At 39.9% G+C, this 23,225-nt stretch overlaps 1 protein-coding gene and 1 non-coding gene across 2 annotated transcripts in view; one reads left to right on the top strand and one right to left on the bottom strand.

Annotated features, from left to right (window-relative positions):
* ZNF385D (zinc finger protein 385D) overlaps nucleotides 1-23,225 on the top strand; it is a 178,673-nt gene that overhangs the window by 47,758 nt on the left and 107,690 nt on the right. The window contains 1 exon segment of the mRNA XM_044449404.1: nucleotides 10,273-10,413. Within this exon segment, the coding sequence (XP_044305339.1) occupies nucleotides 10,273-10,413 (141 nt within the window).
* On the bottom strand, nucleotides 18,067-18,168 carry LOC123033074. The gene has a single exon (XR_006416567.1). It is a non-coding gene; the product is annotated as a U6 spliceosomal RNA (small nuclear RNA).

Genomic DNA, 23,225 nt, shown 5'->3' with positions numbered 1-23,225 from the left:
TTTTCCAAGTTATCTCTTCCTGTCTTCTTCATGTGCTAGAAGGCATGGCACAATATAAAGTAAGATTAACAAGCTTTCTGTAGGTTGTAGCTTCCTATTCAGTAATAACATAGTCCTTTTCTGTGCACTGAATGTCCCTTGGGCACTCACTTTGCATGCAAAACATTCTCACAAAGTTAATTAAATGAAGTGCTCTTTAGATTTGTCAAGTCTTGATGAGACAAAAAGTTTAAAATAAATTTTAATAAAGCATTTAAGTAATATTTTAGTCAGTTGAAGTTTATAGCTTTTGTTTTAATAGTGTCTGGCTGGAAAAGATCAATGGTTATTTTATTCTGGAAAATCTTTACTGGATGGCATAATAAGCATCACTCTTAAAATCTACAGCTTAAATATGAATGGTGGTTATTAACCTGTTCTTTAAAAGCAGCAATTAGTCAACAGTAATCACTTAAAGAAATGACTTAATTACCACAGGCAGCAAGGGTGAAAGAGTGAAAATTGGGGGAAGGCTACGATGCATTGTTGATAAGAAACAGTCAAGGTTTATAAAAAGGAGCAAATCTTATTTAGGCTTTACAATTTAATATGTATAAATTATTGTTTATAGGCAGTAAACACCTAGAGGCTGCAAACACCCCCCCCCCAAAACACCCCCATGCACACACACACACACAAATGGAGCTGTACGTTGCTCAGTACTGTGTGCAACACAAAATTAAAGTGGTGTAGGTGTGTTGTGATGTTGGAACCACATGATTCAGGATCCCACTCGGTGATAAGGAACAGTTGAGAACATCTCTTTGGGACCATCCATGGGCTGCGCACCTTTGGAATGCTCAAGAAACTAATTTGATCCGCATTTGTGGTCTCCCTGCATCCGAATCAATATGTCATTTGACCATACACTTGTCGAGATTGTGGTTTGGACTTTAAAAATGGAGCCTTCCTTTTTATAAATGTACCAAAATTTGTATTAAAATGTGCCTACAGAAAAAATCAGATTCATGTGACAATGGGAAAGAAGGCCTTATAAACAAGCATATACAGAATTGACACAGATGGGAAATAAGCTGAACTGCCTATCCCAAGTCACTTACATGTTTTTTTTTCTGACAACAGCATCTTGTCCAATGGCTACTAGAACCTTCCCCTGTATTTCGAGAGTGGCTTGTCATGATGGGTTGTTTTTTGAAGGTGGAGAATCAGGCATCAAAGTGCCCTTGAGATGCTATTAGTACGGACACTGAGATCAGGACCCTGCACCATTCCCATCCCTCCATCACCTTAGGACCTCTGGATTGATCTAGCCTAGCACATTCCAGATATGTTGGCCTGCAACTCCCATTATCTATAGCTAGCATCACCAGTGGGCACAGTGGCTGGGACAGTGGAAGCTATGGTCTCACATATGTGAAAGATGCAAAGGTGGGTCAGGCAGGTGGGCAACTTATAAATACTTCAGCTGCTGAGTGCAAAATGCAAGCAGCAATCCCAACCATTGGATTCTGGTATTGCAGTTCCCTGCCTTTCTGTCTTAAGCTCAGCCCTGTGTATCATTAGGAAATGCTGGGAAACACAAGCATTTTTTCCTATTTAAAAAGAGTGCACACATAAGATTGTACTCTTAATCTTTAGTAAGCTGGGCAAAACTCCAGACCACTTAAAGTATCTAAAAACAACACTGAAAAACAATGCTCTAGAAGCATGCAAAAGAAAAGTAGAACTGGGAAAGTGGGCCTCTTATAATTATTTTCTGTACGCATTATCATTACAAAGAACATCAACCACATATATTTGTATGCGGAAAAGTATCATTATACATTTTATAAATGGATAGTGAATGGATTATATGTAATAGATTTATAGATGGATTAACATTGTGGTTCACATTTCTCATCTCAATTATCTCATGCCTTTGCTAATGAAAACCCCACTGATACCTGATCTGTTTGTATTAGCTTTGAATCCACTAATATTCTTCAGGACAGTATTTATGAACCTTCTATATCAATAGAAGTATTTGCAGTGTTTTGCCTCCTCCCCTTTTATATTTTCCACTAGATTCCAGTGTTAAAGTTTTACTATCATGGTTTCCAAGCATAGTTTGGGAGAAAAAGTAATCATGGCAATGACATTTATAGAAAAGCAATCTGGTTACACCTGTGAAAGAAACTGCTATGGTGGCATTTACGTAAGGTCGTTCCAGCTCAGAGCCATGGAATACAAACAATGGGACATGCTGAAGACTTAGTTATAAAGAATAATTCAGTTGTGTGCTCCTAGCAATAGTACTCAAGATGCAGTTCAATATTATTCCAAGAGCTGATGACATAATTGAAATGATAGTTTTGATACTCCACAGCTTGCAGAATGAATACAGGCTGTGTGTTGCTTTATAATGAAATGCATTTGGTGAGAATAAATAGCTGAACTTATGGAAAGACCCACTAATTTCTAAGGAACTCATCTTTAAAAAGATTTGCTACTTGCAAAGATAGATGGAGGACACCTGTGCAGAAAACGTCACTTTATTAAAATGGATAATAGTGTTCTAATAATAATCAGATACAAGGAGAGTCAATGTAGTGTAATGCCTGGAGTGCTGGTCAATGGCTCGGAAAGCCTGTGCTCTAATCTCCCCCTTAGCACTTAAGCCTCTCAGGAGTACAGGTGAGTCTCTGCCTCTGTCTCTCAAACTAACCCGCTTCACAGAGTTTCTGTGAGAACAAAACAGGGTGTGTCATGTAAGCCTTTTTATTATGTAAAAATGTAATAAATGAAATAAAAGGTCTGCACCATAGCTGTAGCACGACTAGAGTCAAAAGAACTTCACTGGCATTGCTAGAATGCGAAAATGACAAGGAGAAGCCAAAGGAGTACTGCCAGATCTAATCATAGCCGTGTTATCCAACGGACTGAGCAAAAGAACAGAGTGGTATTGGAGATGAAAGGTAACATGAAAGAGAAATACCCAAAGGACGGAAAAAGGAAATGTTATTTTGAAGTAAGGTAGTGAAGATCCAGAGAGAGAGAGAGAGAGAGAGAGAGAGAGAGAGAGAGAGAGAGAGAGAGAGAGGGAGAGAGAGAGGGAGAGAATGAGCAGACATTCTATACTGTGATGATTGTGGTTTGAACATGCAGTGGCCTGGTTTAGATACAATGGTATTGTTCAATTAATCATGGTGGACCAGGCTGAAAATGAGCCTTGTGCCTATGTGCTTTCACATTTCCCTTCTTTGTCTTTTCATGTGCCTAATTTTGAGGTAGACACTGTAGTTTGTTGAACTCCAAACTGGAAAACAGTTGTTTAAAGGGAATTTAGCAATTAGAATATCAAACCAGATTTAGATCTGATTTAGAGGCAGCATTTAAACCATGGTTGTATAGTTTGGACATAATTATATTTAATGAACCACTATATCTTTCTCGAATAAGGTATGTTGGAAGTACAGGGAAGGGCAGTGACGAGGACTGACCTGGGTAGGAGGCTAATGGACTGACATGGTAGCCACTGAACCAGGTCACTTGCTGCATTCCAAGGTCATGGTTCCAGAATCACCAGTTTGAATGTGTTTTTTTGGAGGTGCATTGATCACTCAAGGCCCCTACCTAGATTCACTTTAATAATTTGGTTAGTGTGGCAGACCAAAGTGTATCCAACACCTTTAAGTTCTTTCACACTTTAAGTTGTTTCCTGGTTCCTTCTTCTTCATATAACATGGTTATATGTAAACTTTTAACTTAGCCCAGTCAGTTCTTGGGGGGAGTGTGTGTGTGTGTGAGAGAGAGAGAGAGAGAGAGAGAGGGTGTGGTGGGGAGGAATCGGCACATATAAACAAGCAAGACTTGGTACTTTTTCAGAAACATGGTGACCCTAGAGAACCAGTGTGGTGCAGAGGTTAGAATGGCAGACTGGGAGTCAGGAGATCTGGGTTCTAGTCTCTAGTCAGTTAAGAAGCCCACTGGGTGATTTGGGCAGTCACAGACTCTCAGCCTAAGGTACCACACAGGGTTGTTTCTGTAAGGATAAAATGAGGAGGAGGAAAAGCTTTTATGCTGTCTTGGGTTCCTTGCAAGAAGAAGAAAGGTGGGATAGAAATGCAGTGCAACAATTATATACTATTAAAAGAAGCAGGAATCACTCAAAGATGTCAAGACACTATTGTGAAGATTAAAGCCATAGTGGTTGTAAATTAGCATGTCAACTGAAACAGCTGTAACATGATTTATACTGGTTTAATAAGTGTTTGGGTATCAATGTCATCTTTATGGATGTTCAGGTAATAAATTATCCCATTCCTTACAAAGTCATAAAACAAGTAGCATATGTCCTCAGCCGTAGCTTAGGAGCAAAGAGGAGAAAACTTGCTGATTCTTAAGCCAGAACTATTTGGCATTGCAGAGAAGTGAATGCAATGTGACACATTGGAAATAACGTTTTTCCACCTCCTTCTACCCAATCTGTTCATTGTTTTTATTGGCAGAATGTTGGCTTTAAACCTAATTCCATTTTTTGTCTAATCTCCAGAGGCAAAATATGAAATTATTCCATTTGTTGTTGAACTTATCTCAGAATTGCACAAATAGAGCTTTGGGTATTATTGTAAAGTTTTTGCTTTCAAAAAAAAAGTTGCATTTACAAAGAATATGACAAATCTTGAAAAGAATAATAAAGCAGCTTCTCTGATGGAAAGTTGCTGTTCTGCAGTACAGCACAAAGGAGCAAGCAGTTGGTGTGGTCTTGAATTTATTGACTTTAGGAAAAGCAAAAATAAAGAAATGAAGAAATATATATGAAATTCCCAATAAACAGCACCGAGTAAATGTTCAAAGTGTATAAGTGCTTAGCAATTATACACATTGACAAAAACCAGTGGGATTTTCGGGTAGTAAGTACTGGCAGCTCACTTTGAAAATGCTGTTTAGGTTGCAGCTAGCATTCCCGCTTCTAGGCTGCCTCAGCAGTGCCCGCTCTCTTTCAATTAAATGGCTATTTTACTAGCCAAGACTTCTAAATATTACCATCTCCAATGGTGTAATCTACTTGTGAACATGAATTAAATGGATAAAAGTACAAAATGTACTTACAAGAACAGGAGCTAAAATGAAAGGTCATATGCATTCAGCATTAGACAGATTTGAAAATTTCTCCTTTAAAAAATAAGGGTATAAATTGAGGATAAAAAGATAAAATTATTATGAGGCTTTGCTTAGGGATTCTGCTAGTAATGGGTGAACTTATTGAAGCAGAAATCTTCCTTGTCTTGAGACCTTGTTACACAAATGTATCATCTTGGGAATGGTAGTATAGCATCCCTGATGTCATTTATCACTATATTATGACTTCTTCTTTGATTGGTTGTTTGCATGACCCCTACTGGGTACCCTACAGTAAGTATTTTCTTTTTATTTCTGTACCACTCAGTAGCCAACGCTGTCTGGGTTTTTAACAGGAATGTATGGAATACACTAAATACAAAATACATGTGCAATAAAATAGCATAACAGCTCGATACAGGTCTTTAAGCAGAATATAGAACAAACTAAATTAAATTTAGTTCAAGTTCAATACAGACAAATCTGCTAGAAGAGAAAACAGGTGACATAAATTCTCTCTCATATGCCATTTAAAACCCTTAAATGTCTTGTCACAGAGACCCATCTTCTAGCACGGAGGGGAGTGGAGTCGGTACTTGGCAGGTCCTGGTTAGGAGAGCATTCCACAGTTGGGGTCCACCCATTGCAGGGGACAAACTGCTTAGACTCATGGTTGTTGAGAAAGTAAGCATGAAGAGCACCATGGTAAGATAGTCTGTGCTTGGTTATATCCCAAGGGAGGGAGAGTGTGCGTGTGTGCAGATAGGAAAAGAGGAAACAATTGTGGCTTTTGGGTGCACGCAGAAGACTGACAATCATACTTCATTATTATGCATTTTCAGAACCGGCAGAAAAGCTTAACTACCCTCTTATTTGATTATTGTAGAAATGCTCAGTAATGAAAGCTCTTCTTCTCCCCCACTGTTCTACAATGCATAATAGATATTTGCATGCAAACGAAGCTATGTGTGCTGCTTCGTTTGTATGCAGAATGTAATGCAGTGTTCAGTGCATTGAATGATTGGTTCTTCCTTCTATTTCTCATTCTCTTTACCCCATGAAAATGAATGGATTGAGCTATTTTTCCCAAAGTAGGAATGGTGAATATTTCACTGTAAATCTATTTGCCACCTAGGTCCAAACTACAGTGTTCCAGTAGTTCCAGTCAAATCCAACTTCAAACTACAAACCCTTTCCAAATTTAAATCCTTGTTTGTTGTTTAATTTCAGATTTTTAAATGGTAGTGTTTCAATGCCGGACTCTCCCAAATTTATTTAAATTTTGCTGCTAAGATTTTGGGGTGTGTTGGGAGTATTAATTGAACACTGTGGAGTCAAGAAATAATGTGAACCAGGTGGACATTCACTTGAGTGCAAATGGTGGAAAGCTCAGAGTGGATATGACCAAGCATACTCTAGTATACATTATTGTGTCCATTGCACAGCCACATGGGCAGAAAAGAAAGCTTGAGTTGCTGCCTCCATTAGCCATCCAGCAGAGGTCTTTCAGGTGGTCTGTGGGTTGTCTGCATTCTCTGCAGCAAAAGGGGCCCTGATCCCCTCCAGGATTCACTGTGGCCTCCCCACATTGCAGTTTGAATAGCAAACTGCTTCTCTTTGCAGCAAAATTGATGCAGTTGTTGGCACTACTCCAGCGGAGGTGCCTGACGCTGCCCACTGCCTGGTTTTGTGGGAGCAGTTCCAGTGGCTGTGGCCTGATGACTTGGAAGATGTAGCAGCAGCAGCACAAGTGAGCGTGTGGACTCTTAATCTGATAAAAGCTACCTGTGGGGCTAAGAGCAGTGAGTCCAGGGAGCAGTAAATGTATCTCTGTATGAAAAGGTGGTTCCTGCTATCCTTAAGGAAGCAGTTCTGTGACCACTGCTGAAGAAACCTGCTCTTGGCTAGGAGCATTTAGCTACTACACCAAGTTGCAAATACCCATGTCTTAGGGGAAAGTATGTGACAGGGTTGTGGAGGCATACTGATTAGGTAGAACTATTCCAGTCCGGTTATGAGACTGAATCTACCTTGGTCAATCTAATGATGTCCTTTACTGGGCATTTAACACTGTTAATTCTTCTCCATCTCTCATCAGTTGTGAATACCATCAGCTGTGGTATGCTTGTGGATCAACTCTGAACAGTGGGTATTTAAGGCACTGGCTGGGTTTGCACAACACAGCAATCAAATCTGTTTGTTTACCATGGTTTACAATCCTTATCATGATCTACCTGACATACAATCAAGTTCTTTCTACTTTATTGTGGTTTCTGTCCTCCCCACATAATCTTCCTGCTATTGGCGCATATCCCATTAGCTACTGTGCCTGAAATTCAATTCTAAGCTGCATTACTTTCTGCCTATTTTGCCTGTCTCTTCCTCATTGTGCCACATGTCTGATACTAGGCAGAGAAGGATAGCAATGATGGAGCAGTTTCTAGAGTGATCACTCTTTCCAGGAAACCCTGTGGTAGTTTCACGCCAGGACCAGGAAAACCATGATCCTGGTTTAGGGCAGCACAACAAACCATGGTGGTACAGTGAAACCATAGAGCAAACTGGTTTTTAAAGACCAAACTGGGATGACTCAATACGACAGACCAACAATAATAAACCACCATGGCTTATTATGTTATTTGAACCCAGGTACAGTGTTCCAGTAGTTCCAGTCTTACCTCCAGAGTGAATTCCAAGGGATAATATTAGGGAACTCTTTCCCCTGTCAATTGAACTATGGGATTGTGCAGGGCACCATCTTTTCTCCAGTGTTACTGAAACCTGTATAAAGCTGATGGGAGCAGTTGTTGAGGGGGGTTGAGCCAAGTAGCTCTGTCATCTTGGGAGATCTGAATCAGGTGAGGCTGTGCAAGTTCTGGATCTGTGTCTAGACACAGTGAAAAACTGGATGAGGGTCAATAAATGGAAGATGGAATTCTCATGGACTCCTGAGCTGAGAGGACATGCTCATTGCCCACTCTGGAGGGGATCGCACTCCCTTTGAAAGATCAGGTTCATACTCTTATTGCCACTTATTTGTTTAGATGTGTAGTTGTGTATCAATGCTGTAAATAAAATAGAACATGAAATAAATATGGATTTCTCTGGTAATTATGACAATCTGCAGTGACTGCAGCTAGTACCGCTATTTTTATATTTCTACTATTACCAAAACAACAAATGAAGGCTAACAAAGTTCAATTTTTGTGCCAGCAATGAAGTATAGAGAACAGTCGAAGCTATACTGGGAACACAGTTTGTGATTCTGATCACGCCTGTTTAAGGAAGATAAATTCAAAACAATTGTAAGTGCAAGCAACTTGTGTTATAAAATGGCCCCCTTTTTTCATGGAGCATATCTGCCTGAAACTATTACATATTTATAGGAAGCAGACTTCTGTTTCAGAATGTGCTATTAAGAAAACTGCCCAAGAAAACTATTGGAATGAGGCTAATTTCAAGGGAGCATGTAAGAGAGTGTGTTATTTGTTCAATGCATTTTATTTGTATAGCCGGGGATGTAGATCCCTCTCAACTATAGCTTTGGTGTGTAACTCCTGACTGTGCCAATCCAAGGAACTCAACTTCCATTTAAGGAAAAATCCTAACAATGTTCTAATTCTCCTTTCTCTTGAGGGAGAAAGCTTAGACATGGGTAGATCCAGACATTTCTGTGTTCAAAAATCAGCTCACAAAAGGGGTCTTTTAACTATTCAACAGGGTAAATTCGAAGGACATGGCACAGATCTATAGCAGCAACACTGCTGCTGCTTCTCCATTATCAGTGCTGGCCATCAAGCTTAGAGGTGAACATTTTTGCCCTCAAGGAGGGCTTCCAAGGTGCTCAGACCATCTGCCTACAGACTCCCCCAAACCTGCCCGCACTACAGTTGTTCACTGTCCTAATCAACTAGTTATATTTTGAGATTCCAAAATGATTGAACTTTGTTTTCAAGCCCTGGCATTTTAAAGAGCTGCATTGCTTTCAGACTGCTTGTGCTCCTTACAGTCTTTTGTTGGCAGTCTGTCTGCAATTGTTATGAAGGGTATTGTTTTGTTATATGTAGCCCTTTAAGTCTTTTAAAATAAAAGAATAAAGTGCTTTTCTAATAGATACGCTGTCAGCCACAGATTGGGGAAGCTGTCCCTGAGAATGCTTTGGGCAGTTCATATAAAAATAACTGGAAACAAATAGTAAATGCGATTTCTATTTCATGTGCACAATTAAACTTATGATACCGTATTTATATAACAAATACATACATTTGCATTTCAATAGCCAGTGAGCCATATTGGTTCAATTGTTGATTCATAAATCAGTGTTATGTTCTATTGCCCCTTAAAGGTAAGCATACAGTTTCACTTGAGATATATCTTTAATTTTAAAGGAACCTCTTGCAAGCTGTGCTCATCCTCAGGTATAGTGGGGGAGGTTGTTGATAATATTTGCACAATTCCATTTTTAACTCTTGTGTATGAAATTATCTTGACAAGGAATCACACAGTAAGATAGCAGAGCAGTGTTCAAGTATTATGTACTAAATATTATACAAGTCAGTAACAGGCCCAAAGTCTTCTGTTTTACTGCAGTAAAGCTGTGCCCCAGGACTTTCCACCCACCCTCATAAGATGAGATGAGGAGGATGGGCACAGAAGGGATACCCATTCACACATGTGTAACAGAGATAAATGTCTCTCAATTTTAAGTTACTCTTCTTCAAACAGTCATTACACAGAGGGAGATAAATGGCATGATTCTGACATTCTCCCAGAAGTGCATTTAATGCTTGGAATAAAGTATTTTTGTCATATCTTAGTGTCAAAACAAAGCTTTCTTAAAATACTTCTTTCAGAAAAAGAAATGGTTATAAAACAAGGGGATTTGTTGAAGTCATCTCAGGCAAAGACTACCGGATGGTTTTAATTCTAAGATGTAATCCGGAACACGCTAGAGCATGGAAGAAATTTTGTGGAAATGCCATGTAAGAGTATGTCATACATGATGTGCTATGTTTTCTAAATAAAGCATAATTCATCCCAGGTCATTCAAATACTCTTCAAATCATAATCAGTAAGAGCAAACATACATTCTCATCTTGCAGAATTTTTGCATTTGCTGTGTTGCAGGGTTTCAGGAATTTGTGTTCCAACTTTTCCTCCTTTTCTGTATAGTTTCAGAACAAGAACATGCACATCTCTTGGCCACAGTTCTGCAACTCATTTATGTCCAAAAAAGTGCCAGAGCTGGCTCTGGGTAGAGAAGATTCAAAAGAGGTAGGGAAAAACTTTGGAAGTCTACTGATGGAGAAATAAGTTTGCTGCCTCTGAACCATTCATAGCTCTTTCTAAGTCTAACAGTCATTGACAGATGCATTTTCCATCAGCCTATTTACCCCATGTGAAAGCCTTCAGTGATGGTGGCCATCACAACATCCTGTGGGGATTAATTCCAAGAATGTAAATTATTTTTTTCATGAAAAAGGCAAATACCCAATCAGGTAAAGCTACTGACCTGTTAACGGAAAGGGAAAAATATTACTGATGCCATGCTCTTGTCGTTGCTAGCCCATGGTCAGCATAAGGAGTTAGGAAGCCATGCTTCTGCAGAAATTTCAGTAGCCTCTGGCATTTACAGTTGAAGACTCCTAGAGCTAATGTGATATTTTGCTGCCTAAAGGCACCTGCCTTAAAATGAATACTCCAGAGCAAACTGTCCGTTCAGAGGAATATCATTTTCTGAGAATTTACTGCAAATATATTTTTAATGTGTTTTAGAGGGTTCTTTGAGTAAGCAGCTGCCATGTTTTATGTGCTGTACTAATCTGTGTCAAAATTGTTGAACTGCAAGGCCAATGTAGGTCAGAAACATAAAGGGGTAAAATGCACTAAAATGCATATTCAAGATTGATTTGGTGCCTATCATATTACTGTATCATGAAATAATTAATGATACGTAGAGCCAGTGAATGGAAAGAAATAATTCTCTTTCCCTTAAAACTGTTGAACATTGGGGACCCACAGGAATTCTGAAGAGGCTAAATAGTTTCAGAAAACGTAAAAATATTATCTGAGAGGACTATTTCCTCATGATAATCATTATAAATGCTTCTACAAGGAACATATTCAGGACTTTCCTATTGTTATTTTTGCTATTATTAGAGTTGGCATAGAAGGTCACAGAGCAGGAAGAGCCAAAAATCCACCCAGAGCAAGCCCCCGTCAAAGAGACAGGACTGACTATGCACCTGCTTCTGACTAATCAGTCAGGCCATTGACTTTTTGTCAACAGCTGTTTCGCTTTGGAGGGGATTTGTGGTGCCCAGTGGCTGGCTGCATACTGACCATGGGTATAATTGAAACCTGTGTGGGACTGGAGCTGGCCGAAGGCACTGGCGAGGGCACCTGTCTCATTCGCTCGCTCCCTTTCTGCCCAACAGCTGCCAGGAAAGGGTGAGATAAATTTTGCCCACATGTCTGAACTGACTGCTTGCAGAAGAATAATATTGTGCTGAAGATAATTATCCAAATCACAGGTGGGCAACTCTTGGCAGTCCAAATGATTCGGCCTACAAATCCCATCATTACTCACTATTAGCTGTGGTGGCAAGGCCTGATGAGAGTTGTAGACCAAAACTATTGGAAGGCCACAGTTTTCTCAGCCCTTTTCTAGATGTTTTAGGTAACTCATGTCATTGGATGGCTCAAAAAAGACACTTGTCACATGATGAGTGGAGGAAATTACAATCAGCTCCACTGTAGTCATCAGCAAGACCCCAGTTTGTTCTTTATGGTGCTACATTCTTATGAACGAGGACCTTAGAGATTCAGTTCTCGTGGTTGCTCTGGCTACACCTCTCAGCTGGAATAAACAAGACAAATAGACCGTCACCTAAGAAGAACATGAATAAACAAAAGCATTATTAGAGCAACCTTGCCCAGCCTGGTGGCCTTCAGAGGATTTGGACAGCATCTCCCAGATTTCCCATCCAGCAGGGCCACTGACTGTGAATTCTGGGTGTTACAGTTCAAACATGTCTGAAACGCACAAGTTTGGAGAAGCTTGAGCTAGAGAATACCTGGATAAGAAATTGTTTGATTCTTTTTTAGCCACAGTTTGCCAAAACAGTCCTTTCCACCCTTTAGAGATCACCTACACACTTCAGTAAGCTGTTGCAGCCATAATGAGTAGCACCATTTGCCATGTGGATCCTCCAGATTGTCTACAGAAACACCACACAACTTTTGCATGGCCTGGCATGTCACAGTTTATAGCTGCTGTGTGTATAAGCTGCCATGTAGACGCAGCTGGCTTTGCTGTTATCTTTTCCATAGAAGTTGAAATGGCACTACCTAGGAAGTCTTTCTTCTCATAAGAAAGATCTGGACATGCTGATGATTTGGAAGTGGGTTCATATTGAACCAGTGTGTACACATAATTTACACATGTTGATTCTAATCAGAGTATAAATAGCAGTATCCATGATTTAGAAAGCATCACCTAGAAATGGCTGTAAAGTATATCATAAGCTGCTGCAGCTGTCTAATTTCATTCCGTATCACTTGTAGCTCAGCTACTGCCAAAGCATGCCTTTCTATCCCAGGTGGAATATTTTCTGAAATGGATAGCCAATGCCTTTTAAAATATTCAAAATATTGTAGTGACAAGTCAAAATGTGAGGGAAACTTTGCAATGCCAGATCTATCTGCTCATAGAAGTGTGAGTGTGTTTGGACAGCTTTCTGTTGCCTTCTTGATTAGATTCTAACCATGCATAAAACAATGGGAATGTGGAATGTGCAACTGGGAAACAGACATACAAATTGCTTGCATAGTATTGCCCCTAAAAAATTTAGTGAATGAAGTAGCTCTTGGTTCTATGCTGTTCTGTGTGCACAGTCAGTATCTCAATGGAATTGCTAAGTTGGAGCTGGTATGACTTGCTATCAAATGCCAAAGCAGAGAGAATAAATAAATAGGTATTTTTGGTGCCATTTGCCATCTCTTTTCACATCTACAAGTTAAAAGCAAAGGACCAAATTGTGTCTGGAGAAGAAAGAGTGCTTGAAGATGCTTCAGTTCAGCATAAAGTTTTACCTGAACTATTCTCACTTATCCTCACTAGCCATCACTTAGGATTAAGCACATATCTTATCTAATTGGCTTGGAAGCGTTCAGCACAGTGTGCTACTAAATTTCAGTCATGGAAATGGCTTGCATTTTCAGCCTGTTCAAACAATTGTTTTTTATCTGTTTTCACCACAAAGAGGCTGTCAGACAATCACCTATCACTCAAATAAGTCAAATAAGTAATTGCTAATTTATATCATTTTTTGTTATCTGGTTATTGCTATTTATATTAACAATTTTATGTTATTTTCATATTTGACATAAGTTGCTGTCAAAATGTAATACATTTAGTATTTAAATGTATTTTACCTGTGACAATGAGTGTACTTTGATGTTAACAGTATTGAGCAGTTGTTATGTTGTAGTAGCAGACATGCAATGGCATTTAGAATTTTCTAGCTGACATGCAATTAGTGTTGGTCTGTGGTTGACAGCTGAAGTTCAGTGGCATTTGATATTTTAAATTATTTTAGTGACTTGTATTTAATACGAATTTGTTTGGTGGTTCATGCATTAGGATGATTACATCTTACCATAAATACAAATTTGTTTTTGCATTTTAGAAATGATAGCAATAGCTTAGAGTCTGTGGTCATAAGACGTACCTCAGTCCATCCCTCAGTGTTCCACCATCTTAGCATAGCTTTGATAAATCTTATTTACAAGCAATGCCCTTGTCTTCTTTTATACTGAACCGTCACATTCATGTGTAAAACATAAAGCAGTCTGCAATCAAACTTATGAACCTGGAGTTGAACAACTAACTGCTATATCACTAACCACTTTATCAGTGCTAAAATATTTTATGAACTGTAAAGCAGTTGTGGGAATTATAAACCAGTATTGAGAATGTTTTTCTCTCATTTCTTCAGCACAAATTCTCTTCCTGCATTGACTTTAGCCTCAGTTTAATGGTACATCTGCACTGATTAACCACGGATAAACACAAGCAAATATTTCCATATGTGAGTTCAGTCAGAAAAGTGGGGTAGCATTATCAGTTCACCTGAAGCTACCTGTGTTGTTGGGAGGCTTGGGTTTCTTGTATTGTGTTTCTGACTGCTCTTGGTTCCTAGTGGCTTGTTGTGTGTTGAGTGGGAAGGTCCTATGGCAGTTAAGTCCTGTTTATGGGTTTCCTTTGGGCAGCTGGTTGGCCACTGGGTGATCAGAATGCTGGACTAGAGGGCCCTGGATCTGATCTGCCATTTTTAAGCTCTTCTTAAGTTCTTATTGCCCTGAGGGTTTCAGCTATAGGTCAGCTCACAAGTTCTATGAAAGAATTCATGAACAAAATATTGCTGGCCATTGTAGGAATGGAATGATGAATGAGAGGATGCATGGCTGTCTTAATGTTATGTTCTAGTCTTACACAGAGCCAATAGTTGAGATTAATTTACCATGTTAAGAGGGAATAGTGATAAGCATAGTAGACCCAATTTCAAATTGCCATACAGCCAGAAGTGATTGTGTGATCTTGGGTCAATCACAAGGTTTTTGCAACAAGACAGTGGAGTAGGAAGAACAGTGGATTTCATCTAGAGTAAGAAGGCTGATCCCCAGTGATTTCAGTGGGACCAAAGTGCAATTATCTTGTCTGAGTATATCTCTGTGTATGCACCCTAAACTCCTTGGAGGAAGAGTGTTATAAAAATACACTGCCAAATTAGTGAAACATGGCAAGTGAAAGGAAGAATTCACATCAGCGAGGGAAGGAGAGTAGGAGGGAATGTGTGCTTCTACCACTTGCTAATTATTTGTAAATTACAGCAAGCAAGTAGTTACTATTATGTTTCTACTGGGGCAATTCAGGGGAAAGTTCATCTAACCAGCAGTTATGTTGATGTTTTGTGTAAATCCAGTAAACAGAATGCAATTTAGTAGAGAGATCTCAGTTCAGTAATTCTGTCCCTTGTTACTCCTCTGACATCTGTATGAAGTAGACCACCATGAGTAATAACTCTTCAGAGCAAGCAGTGTCAAAACATCTAAATAATTTCAACCAATTACAACTGAGTGACGTCTTTCCTCCCATTGTTGGATGAGCTCATCTGAACTCCCAAAATGACTTCACAGAAGTTACCTGTACAGTCCTAACACTAAGATGTGAAAAGCAGAAACCATCAGCCATGAAGAATAGTTTATGGCTGAATCTTGACATTTATATTCTAGCTCAAGTGAAAAATTAAGGTATCAAATAAACTCTGTGCCTGATCTATTCTCTGCAGGTTTGCCAGACTGGCAACCTAAAGACTTGTTCTGATATTTTGTCCTCCAACAGAGCAGGACTGAGAGCTGGTGATGAAACTCAGGAAGGCTCAGTAGCTGTCAGTGTTCCTATTTACTAGTCACAGAAGGCCAAAACGGACATTACTTCCAAGCCATGCCATACCATTGTTGTCATCTTCGTCTTTATTATTAGTTTTACTCTACGGTATTGCAGGCCCTCCCATGCAAGGGTACTAATCCAGATCACCTGTCTATGTCTATTCTAGAGTAAAAAGAAAAAAAAGAACATGGCTGTCACAGATGTAGAATAATACTGTTTAGGTCAAGAGATGATGCTTCTAATCCTACCATTGACTTCTTAAGAGTATTTTAAAATGATGGCAGGGCTTTAGGTGCTTTTGAAAATAATAATGCATCCTTAAACTTTCCAGATAGAATAAAGTAAAAACAAAATATTGGAAGCATGAAATTTCTCATCCTCTATACATAATTTTAAATAGTTTACATAAAATAGACGCCAAAGGGCATCTTATGCAAAATGCTCACTTCATTGTAATGCTGACAGTGTTCCTGACATAATAAAAAGATTTTTCTTTAAAGTTTTAGGATAATAGGAAGCAATTTTGTTTACAATCTTGTGTATATTGAGAAAGAAAGAACTCCTAAAACGCCCAGTATTCTCCAACAGTTGTGGAATGTCTTCCAATTTAAATTTCTATTGGACTGAGCCCATGCAGAGCATGTATGGCCCCTGGACCAGGGCAATCCAATGTTTCACACCTCAAGGATGGCATGAGGACACAGACCGTGCAATGAATTTCCCTGAGGGAGGTAAAAAGGACATCTACCCTGGATAGGGCCTTCTCTGCGGTGGCACCCAGATTGTGTAATGCGCTCCCCGGAGAGGTTTGCCTGGCACTGAGCCTATATTCTTTTTGGCACCAGGTCAAAACCTTTTTATTTAAGTGTTATTTTAAAAATTAGTATTTTAATAGTTTTAATCAGTCGCTCTTGATTTAATTTATTTTTTGTTTATATATTGTTTTATATTTGTATTAATTTTTTATTCATGTTTAATTTTAATGTTTGTAAGCCATTCTGAGATGCCACACACAGATGATGGCATAAAAAAGTTTTAAATAAATAAATAGTGAAAGTCCTTGCAGTATATTTATTTAATATATACAATCCATGTATTTAATTAATCATTAAACAAGGGAAACCCTGATAGGAGGTCTTAGAATGAGCTTGACAACACTTTGTGGACATGTGTGCTCCCCAGTGTGCCTCCCCTGATCCTGCTGATGACTGTTAAGATGCTCAGCTCCTGGGCACCTTTGCACCCATCCGCTGGAACGGCGTGGGGCCGCGAACTCCACTAGGGAGAAGCCATCAGGGTGGCAGCCCCACACCTCTCCATATGATGAGCGCAAAGGCATCCAGGAGCTGAGCACCTTAGTGTTCATCAACAGGAGAAGGCTGGGCATGCTGGCACGAGCTCTCGCGAGGCCGCCAACCCACCCTCAGGAAGCGAGCAGGATGGGATGGCAGCTTCGTGAGAGCTTGCCACAATCATGCTTATGCCATTGCTGGGATCTTGACTTGGTGGTGGGGTGGAGGAGCCTGAAGCAGCAAGAGGACCACAGAACAAGGCCTCAGGGGCTGTATGTGGCCTATGGCTCATGCGCTGGACTGTCTTACCCTAGACAGTGGCTGGAGGACTGTAGCATTGCTTGGATCCCAGACACAAGGTGTAAGAAAACTGTATGAACTTGGTGTTGGGGATCCATTCTTATATACCTCCTCGCACACCGTGCAGCTAAAACAGGGCGGACCATGCTGGGTGCTTTCAGAAAAGGGTTTTAGTGGAGGTTGGTGAGTATGGGGAGAGGGAACAAAGAGGGAGGGAGGAGACTGGTGCAACCAAGATTCCATATATCCTGGTAGCACATCAGCCTCTTCCCTCTGTTCCAAAGCAGCTCAGTTAGACAGCCAAATAGGCGTGGATTTAAGAAGCATCAATTTTGGCCTTCTGTGATCAGTAACCAGAACTGGTGACAGCATAATTAGCTTCTCACCCCAACAATCTCTCCTGCTGGATCAGGAGACACCATTAGGCAGTCGAAACTGGCATTCCCCTCCATGCTGCTCCTGCTCTGCCCACAGTCCTCTGAGTTTGGAGAGTTTAGGGCACTAGCATTGTTCCCTAAATGTCCTATCCATGTAATTCTACAAATTACTAATGTACTCATCTTTCCCTATTATACTGGTTGCAATTTAGCAATTGGGTTGGAGTCTCATTTATCTTGATAGAAAATAGTATTGCAAGCAACGCCTCTCATTTTAGGTTTTCATCCATCTCTTTGGAAGGTGCAAAGTGAGAAAAACAGATCATTACTCATTGCTTGCAAAAAAGAGAATTATAACCTAATACTTTTGAATGAAGTGACACAGATAATCTTTTTTTTCGCCTTTGAAATGCTTCAGAATTCCATCTAAGGTTACATTCCTTTGATTAGGAATTAGATGGTGAACAGAAACTACTTCTTTATTTCACAGAATCATACAACAGTAGCGTTGGAAGGGGCCTATAATGCCATTGAGTCTATTCTCCAAAATATGGAACACTGCACAATTTTGCATGTCATCCAAGTTCAGGAGCCATGCTAAACTTCAATTTTTGTATACATGTTTCCAAAGTGAGCACTATTGTTCTTGAAGAAAACTGTTCAGAAATGATCCTTAATATTTTGGATTGTTAATTTTCTTCCAGTATGGATTTATTGTATCTCTAATGTAGGGGGAGGCAGATAATTTTTATTTCAATGGTCCCTTGTTCAGATCAGTTGTTGCTTCCAAAAGCAGATATTTACAAACAGATTTCAAATTAAGTGTTAAATGAGAGTTTTAACTCCCTGTTGTTATGGTTTTATAAAACTTACACACATTGGGTTGGAATCAAAGTTTTCTTTTCATACAAAGGACAGAAGAGTCTTCCTTTGATGGAAAAATACTTTCCATCAGAGGAAAGGAACCTGTGGATGTAACTCTCTGAAGTCTTTTTATCTCTTTCTTAAAAGAGGGATAGTCTCACTTTTATGTAGTTAAAAATAATCAATAAAATCTCTGTTCTTTTAGCAATAGCAAGTGTTAATATTTGGTTCAGTGATCCCAATTTGAAATTGGCCATCTTGTTTGCTTAATTCTAATCATTCCTACAGAACTTTATCCCCTTTCCAGATGTAAACTACATATAAGAAGATATTGTATGGTAGCAGGAAAGGGTCTCACTGGCCATTCAGTACTCTGCCACAGTCATACCTCAGCCTTCTGATTTTAGGCTCTGATTGACCATATATATTGGGCTGGTATCAGCTTAGTCCTAATTTCAGTGAATGAGTAAATTTGGAACAGCCTGTTGAGTGTAATAGGCTGTGCTGGCTCCGGATTTTTGAGTGCCCTTGAGGCAAGACTCCCTTCACAGGCCCCGTTCCTCAGTTGGTCTCCCTGCTCACCACCACAATCACCTCTTGCTCGTCATCCTCTCTCTCATCACAGCTCCCACTTCCTTCCTTGCCTGGCAGAGAACCAGAGAGCGAGTGGGCCGCAGCACCTACTGAGCCTCCTTCTCATTACCACAATTATCTGGACCAAAGTAAGAGGCAGGAGAACAAATTCAGGGAGCTTTTGCCCATGGGCACCTGCTGCAGTGTGGGTCCATGCCTTCTGTTTTATTTCCAGGGGTCTGGACCAACCAAGGCACCTTACTTTGGAGTTTAGGATATTTGGAAGAAATTAAACACCTGTGTCAAAGATGATTCACAGCTTATTAACAATAGTGATGAAATGTGACTTCAGAATATAAACAGGTGGAAGGTGGCTTACATTCTGCTTCTCTGTGGGTATATTTGTTCCTTGGATGTGCCAAGGAATGCTTTATGGCCTCCAAAATTGTCTGGGCAAGCATCAATTCTTTTCCCCAGGCTGAGAGTAAAGGAGGACACTTCTTCCAACAAATGCTACAAAGTTTCTCTCTCATATGATTGCAGATTCTGTAAGTACGTACCCAGATTCCTGCTCTCTCTCAAGTTTTGCTCTTATTGAAAACCAGGCCTTGTCTACAGAATGATAAAGGCATCTTCAACAATTGTCTGTTGTTAGGGGCTCTTCCTAGCAAGTTTGAAGGCCGTTCTGATTTTTGGACACTAGGGAAGTTCACTACACTGAGCCTTAATAACTTCTTCCCCATTCTTCTGGTGGAGCCCACATATGCCTACCCTTGACACAGGCCCTTGGAACACATGAGTGGTATATATGTAAGTAGTATACTGGCAGGTCCCTCCCCAAGTATTTACCTGGTGCCATTCTCTGCCAGATCTCCTGTATCATTCTCAGCCCTATTGGAGGGCTATGAAAGCTGTAGACGTAGATATTACAGCTTGATTTTTCCAGTTTTAAGATTTTAATATTTTACACTTAAATGATTGCCACAAGTTTCATAATCTACTTTGCAGACTTTCAGAAAAAAGTAGGATGCAAAACTGTTATCCTTCTTTAAAATGACCTCTTTTGAAACATTTATTTTAACCCTGTAGACATCATCTCTAACTAAATAAACTTCACATTTAATTGCATTTTTCATATGCAGTACTTGTTATGATTTTTTTCTTCTACAAAGAATGCTTTATGGGTCTCCCCTTACCATCTCTCTCTCTCTTTTCTTCCTTCTTCTAGGATTTTAAGCTTCTCAGATGTGTGGAATGATTACAATATTCACTACCAGAGACCTATAAAATGGTAGAGAGATGAGAATGGAATACACCTGTCCTGTATTTTAAACCATGCCCAAGTCTCATTACCAAATTAGATGGCCATTTGTTCTGCTTTACAGACGACTGTTCTCTGTTTGAAGTATGCTGTAGTTGAAGGACTATCCACTCAAGTCTAGTTTAAAGATAAAGAGTAACATTAATAAGGGATAACCATCAGGTGCCTTGCAGTGTCCCACCAACCATAGGAACTGACAAGAGACTGAGCAGCAGCCAGGTCACCTTCCCTACTAAGAACATAAGAGAAGCCACGCCGGATTGGGCCAGTGGTCCATCTAGACCATGGGTCCTCAACCTACGGCCCAGGGGCCGGATCTGGGCCACCATGCCCATTTATCCGGCCCACCATGTCCATTTGGACCCACTGTGCACGTGTGCACCCACGCCCACCGCCCCCCACCTCGCCCCGCGCATGGGGAGGCAGGGGTATTCCCGTTCAGAGAAAACGATCTCCAAGCGAGCAAGCCGCTGCCTCATGCGCGTGCCTGCCCCCACCCACCCCCGCCTCAGCATGCGCACCCACTCGCACCACCAGCACCACCTTTCTGGCCCACGCCCAGCACCCGCAGGCCCCTGGTGGAAAGGTTTGAGGACCCCTGATCTAGACCAACATTGTCTACAGCTTACACTGTAGACAATCAGCTGCCCACAAAACAGTCATGAATGCAGCCACACCCTCCCACCCATGCTCCCCAGCAACTGGTATACATAGGCATATGGCCTCTAATACTGGAGGCAGCATATAGCCATCAAGACTAGTAGTCATTCCCCTTTTACAGCTGTCCACTTGGTGGACCATAACTACCTGGCAAGTTGTATTCCTGTTTAAATTATAATAATAATTTCTGCATGCATCTGCACATGATGCCAATTAGTATATACACATTTTGTCCAAACTGTGTCTTCTTTTTCCCTCCTTTTTTGGGACTGTTAAATGGCCAAACTTTTCCCATATGCATATTTTGTATTCTATAAAATAGTTATAGATATTATACATCCATAGTGGTATGTACTGTAACTGGTCTTTAAACAATTCTTTTTCTCTCTGCAACTGGAACATGGGGCATATTTAAGTGGGGATGAAGTTCATATGTGAATTGCTGCTTTTAATTAAGCCTTGACATCATTCTCCACTGGGTACATTGAAATTGCTTTCCCATCAAAAAGCAGCAGCACTTTTCAATAAATTAAAGTTTTATGTTGGCTTCAAATTAAGGAGTCATTTCCAAGAGTGTGGTGCCTTGAAGGCATGAGAGATTGCAGGCTATTTAGATATGATACTTTGAACTTCACACAGTTACTTGAGCAGAACATATGCTCGTTGCGTGCTTCCATTAAATCGGCAGAAATCCAGTTTGGAAAAGTTTACACTGGAGGAGAATGTCAAAATTAGCACTGAGAGACATTACTGCATTACACAGGGTTTCAAACATCTGCTGCTACTGTTAAAACTATGAGTAGGTCTCTAAAATTATGTAAGCTGCATATAATTTGGATGAATATTTCTATAACTTAATGATATATTCACTGAATTAGAATTCCCTTGATAATTGATCTAGTACAGAGAAATAAAATGCTGAAACCAAATAACCAATGATTATTCTTCAACCATAATTGCTTTGGCATGATAGGATAGGATAGGGTATATACTTTTTGTCTGAGGTGAAAAAACAAGAAAAGCTTTGAAATCAGATCTCTCTCTCCCTTGTCCTCTATGGACAGATATCGTAACAAGTCGAATGGTTGGTCAGTATAGGGAATACTGTCTACACTAGGATGGCCAGCTGTGATTGTTTCCTAAAACTCAAGATTCCTATAACTGAAGGTGATAAAAATGGACTATGAGACCTCTAACACTGTACTAAAATATATTCTTTTAAGCCTGAAAACAGCTTTTAACAATCCTTCCACTTATAAATGCAATGCATCATTAAGAAGATACACAGATAGAATACATTGTCTCTTAAAAGAGAGGGTTTATAGTAAAAGAGAAGGCCCACATTTGGGGAAAACACTGTTGCACTTAGTCAACAGAGATAAACCTAACAGGGATGGCATGTTTCTTTGGAGAAAACATCAATATGAGGATTAGGAAAGTCATGATCAGATAAGAAGTTTCCCCTGATTCCAAATAGCACTGCAACAAAACATTGTTTATCAAACAGTACTGCAAAATATTATAGTTGTTGTAAACACATTTTCTGCATAGGAACTGTGGCCTGGCAGCTTTGGTTGGATGGCCTCCTTGTTTCTTTTCCTTGATGAAGTGATTCTAGTAATGAAAATTATGTAGGATACCTCTGCATTTCATGCCTTTGTTTTTGTAGTATTCCATTTTTCCCTTCATCAACCATTTATCAAAGATACTGTGGAAAGTAAAGACGCTGCACTCAGGTAGGGGCAGGCTTATATCTTAGGGGCAAAGTATGTATGACATTGAACATGCAGGTTGGTGTTACATGGTTTTCAAAAATAGCTGGAATGAATGTCCAATCAGGACTGAATACATGTAGAGAATTCTTTTAACCCGTTGTTCCCTATGCCATGGTCTTGATGGAAATTGCTTTTCAACCCCAATCTGCTAGTTCTATGAGGATCAAGGTTCAACTGGTACCAATAGATTCTTTTCTCCTGGCTGAATGGCAGTGGTGGTGGGAACATTTTGTTGGCACCATGGCATGGGAGTCAACATCTAAACCCACTTTCCCTTTTACTGTAGTTCTGCTTTGTATTTTCCCATCCCATGTGGTGACTATTTAAAGTGTTGAAAAGGTTCACTCAACAGCAAAAGGCTTTGTTGTTGTTATCTGTTTGGTTCTGGTTCCTTTACTTTGGCACTTTCTGGATGATATAACCAAGCTTAGGAGTCTGGTTTAACCCCCAGTGTCATAGTACATGCAGGTGCCCCCCTTGCTGACTTTCCTGCTCACAAGTCAATGGCAT

The sequence above is a fragment of the Varanus komodoensis genome, unplaced genomic scaffold (assembly GCF_004798865.1).
Source record: "Varanus komodoensis strain SLA01 unplaced genomic scaffold, ASM479886v1 scaffold58, whole genome shotgun sequence".
Classification (NCBI taxonomy): domain Eukaryota; kingdom Metazoa; phylum Chordata; class Lepidosauria; order Squamata; family Varanidae; genus Varanus; species Varanus komodoensis.
This window is presented reverse-complemented; position numbering and strand designations above follow the sequence as displayed.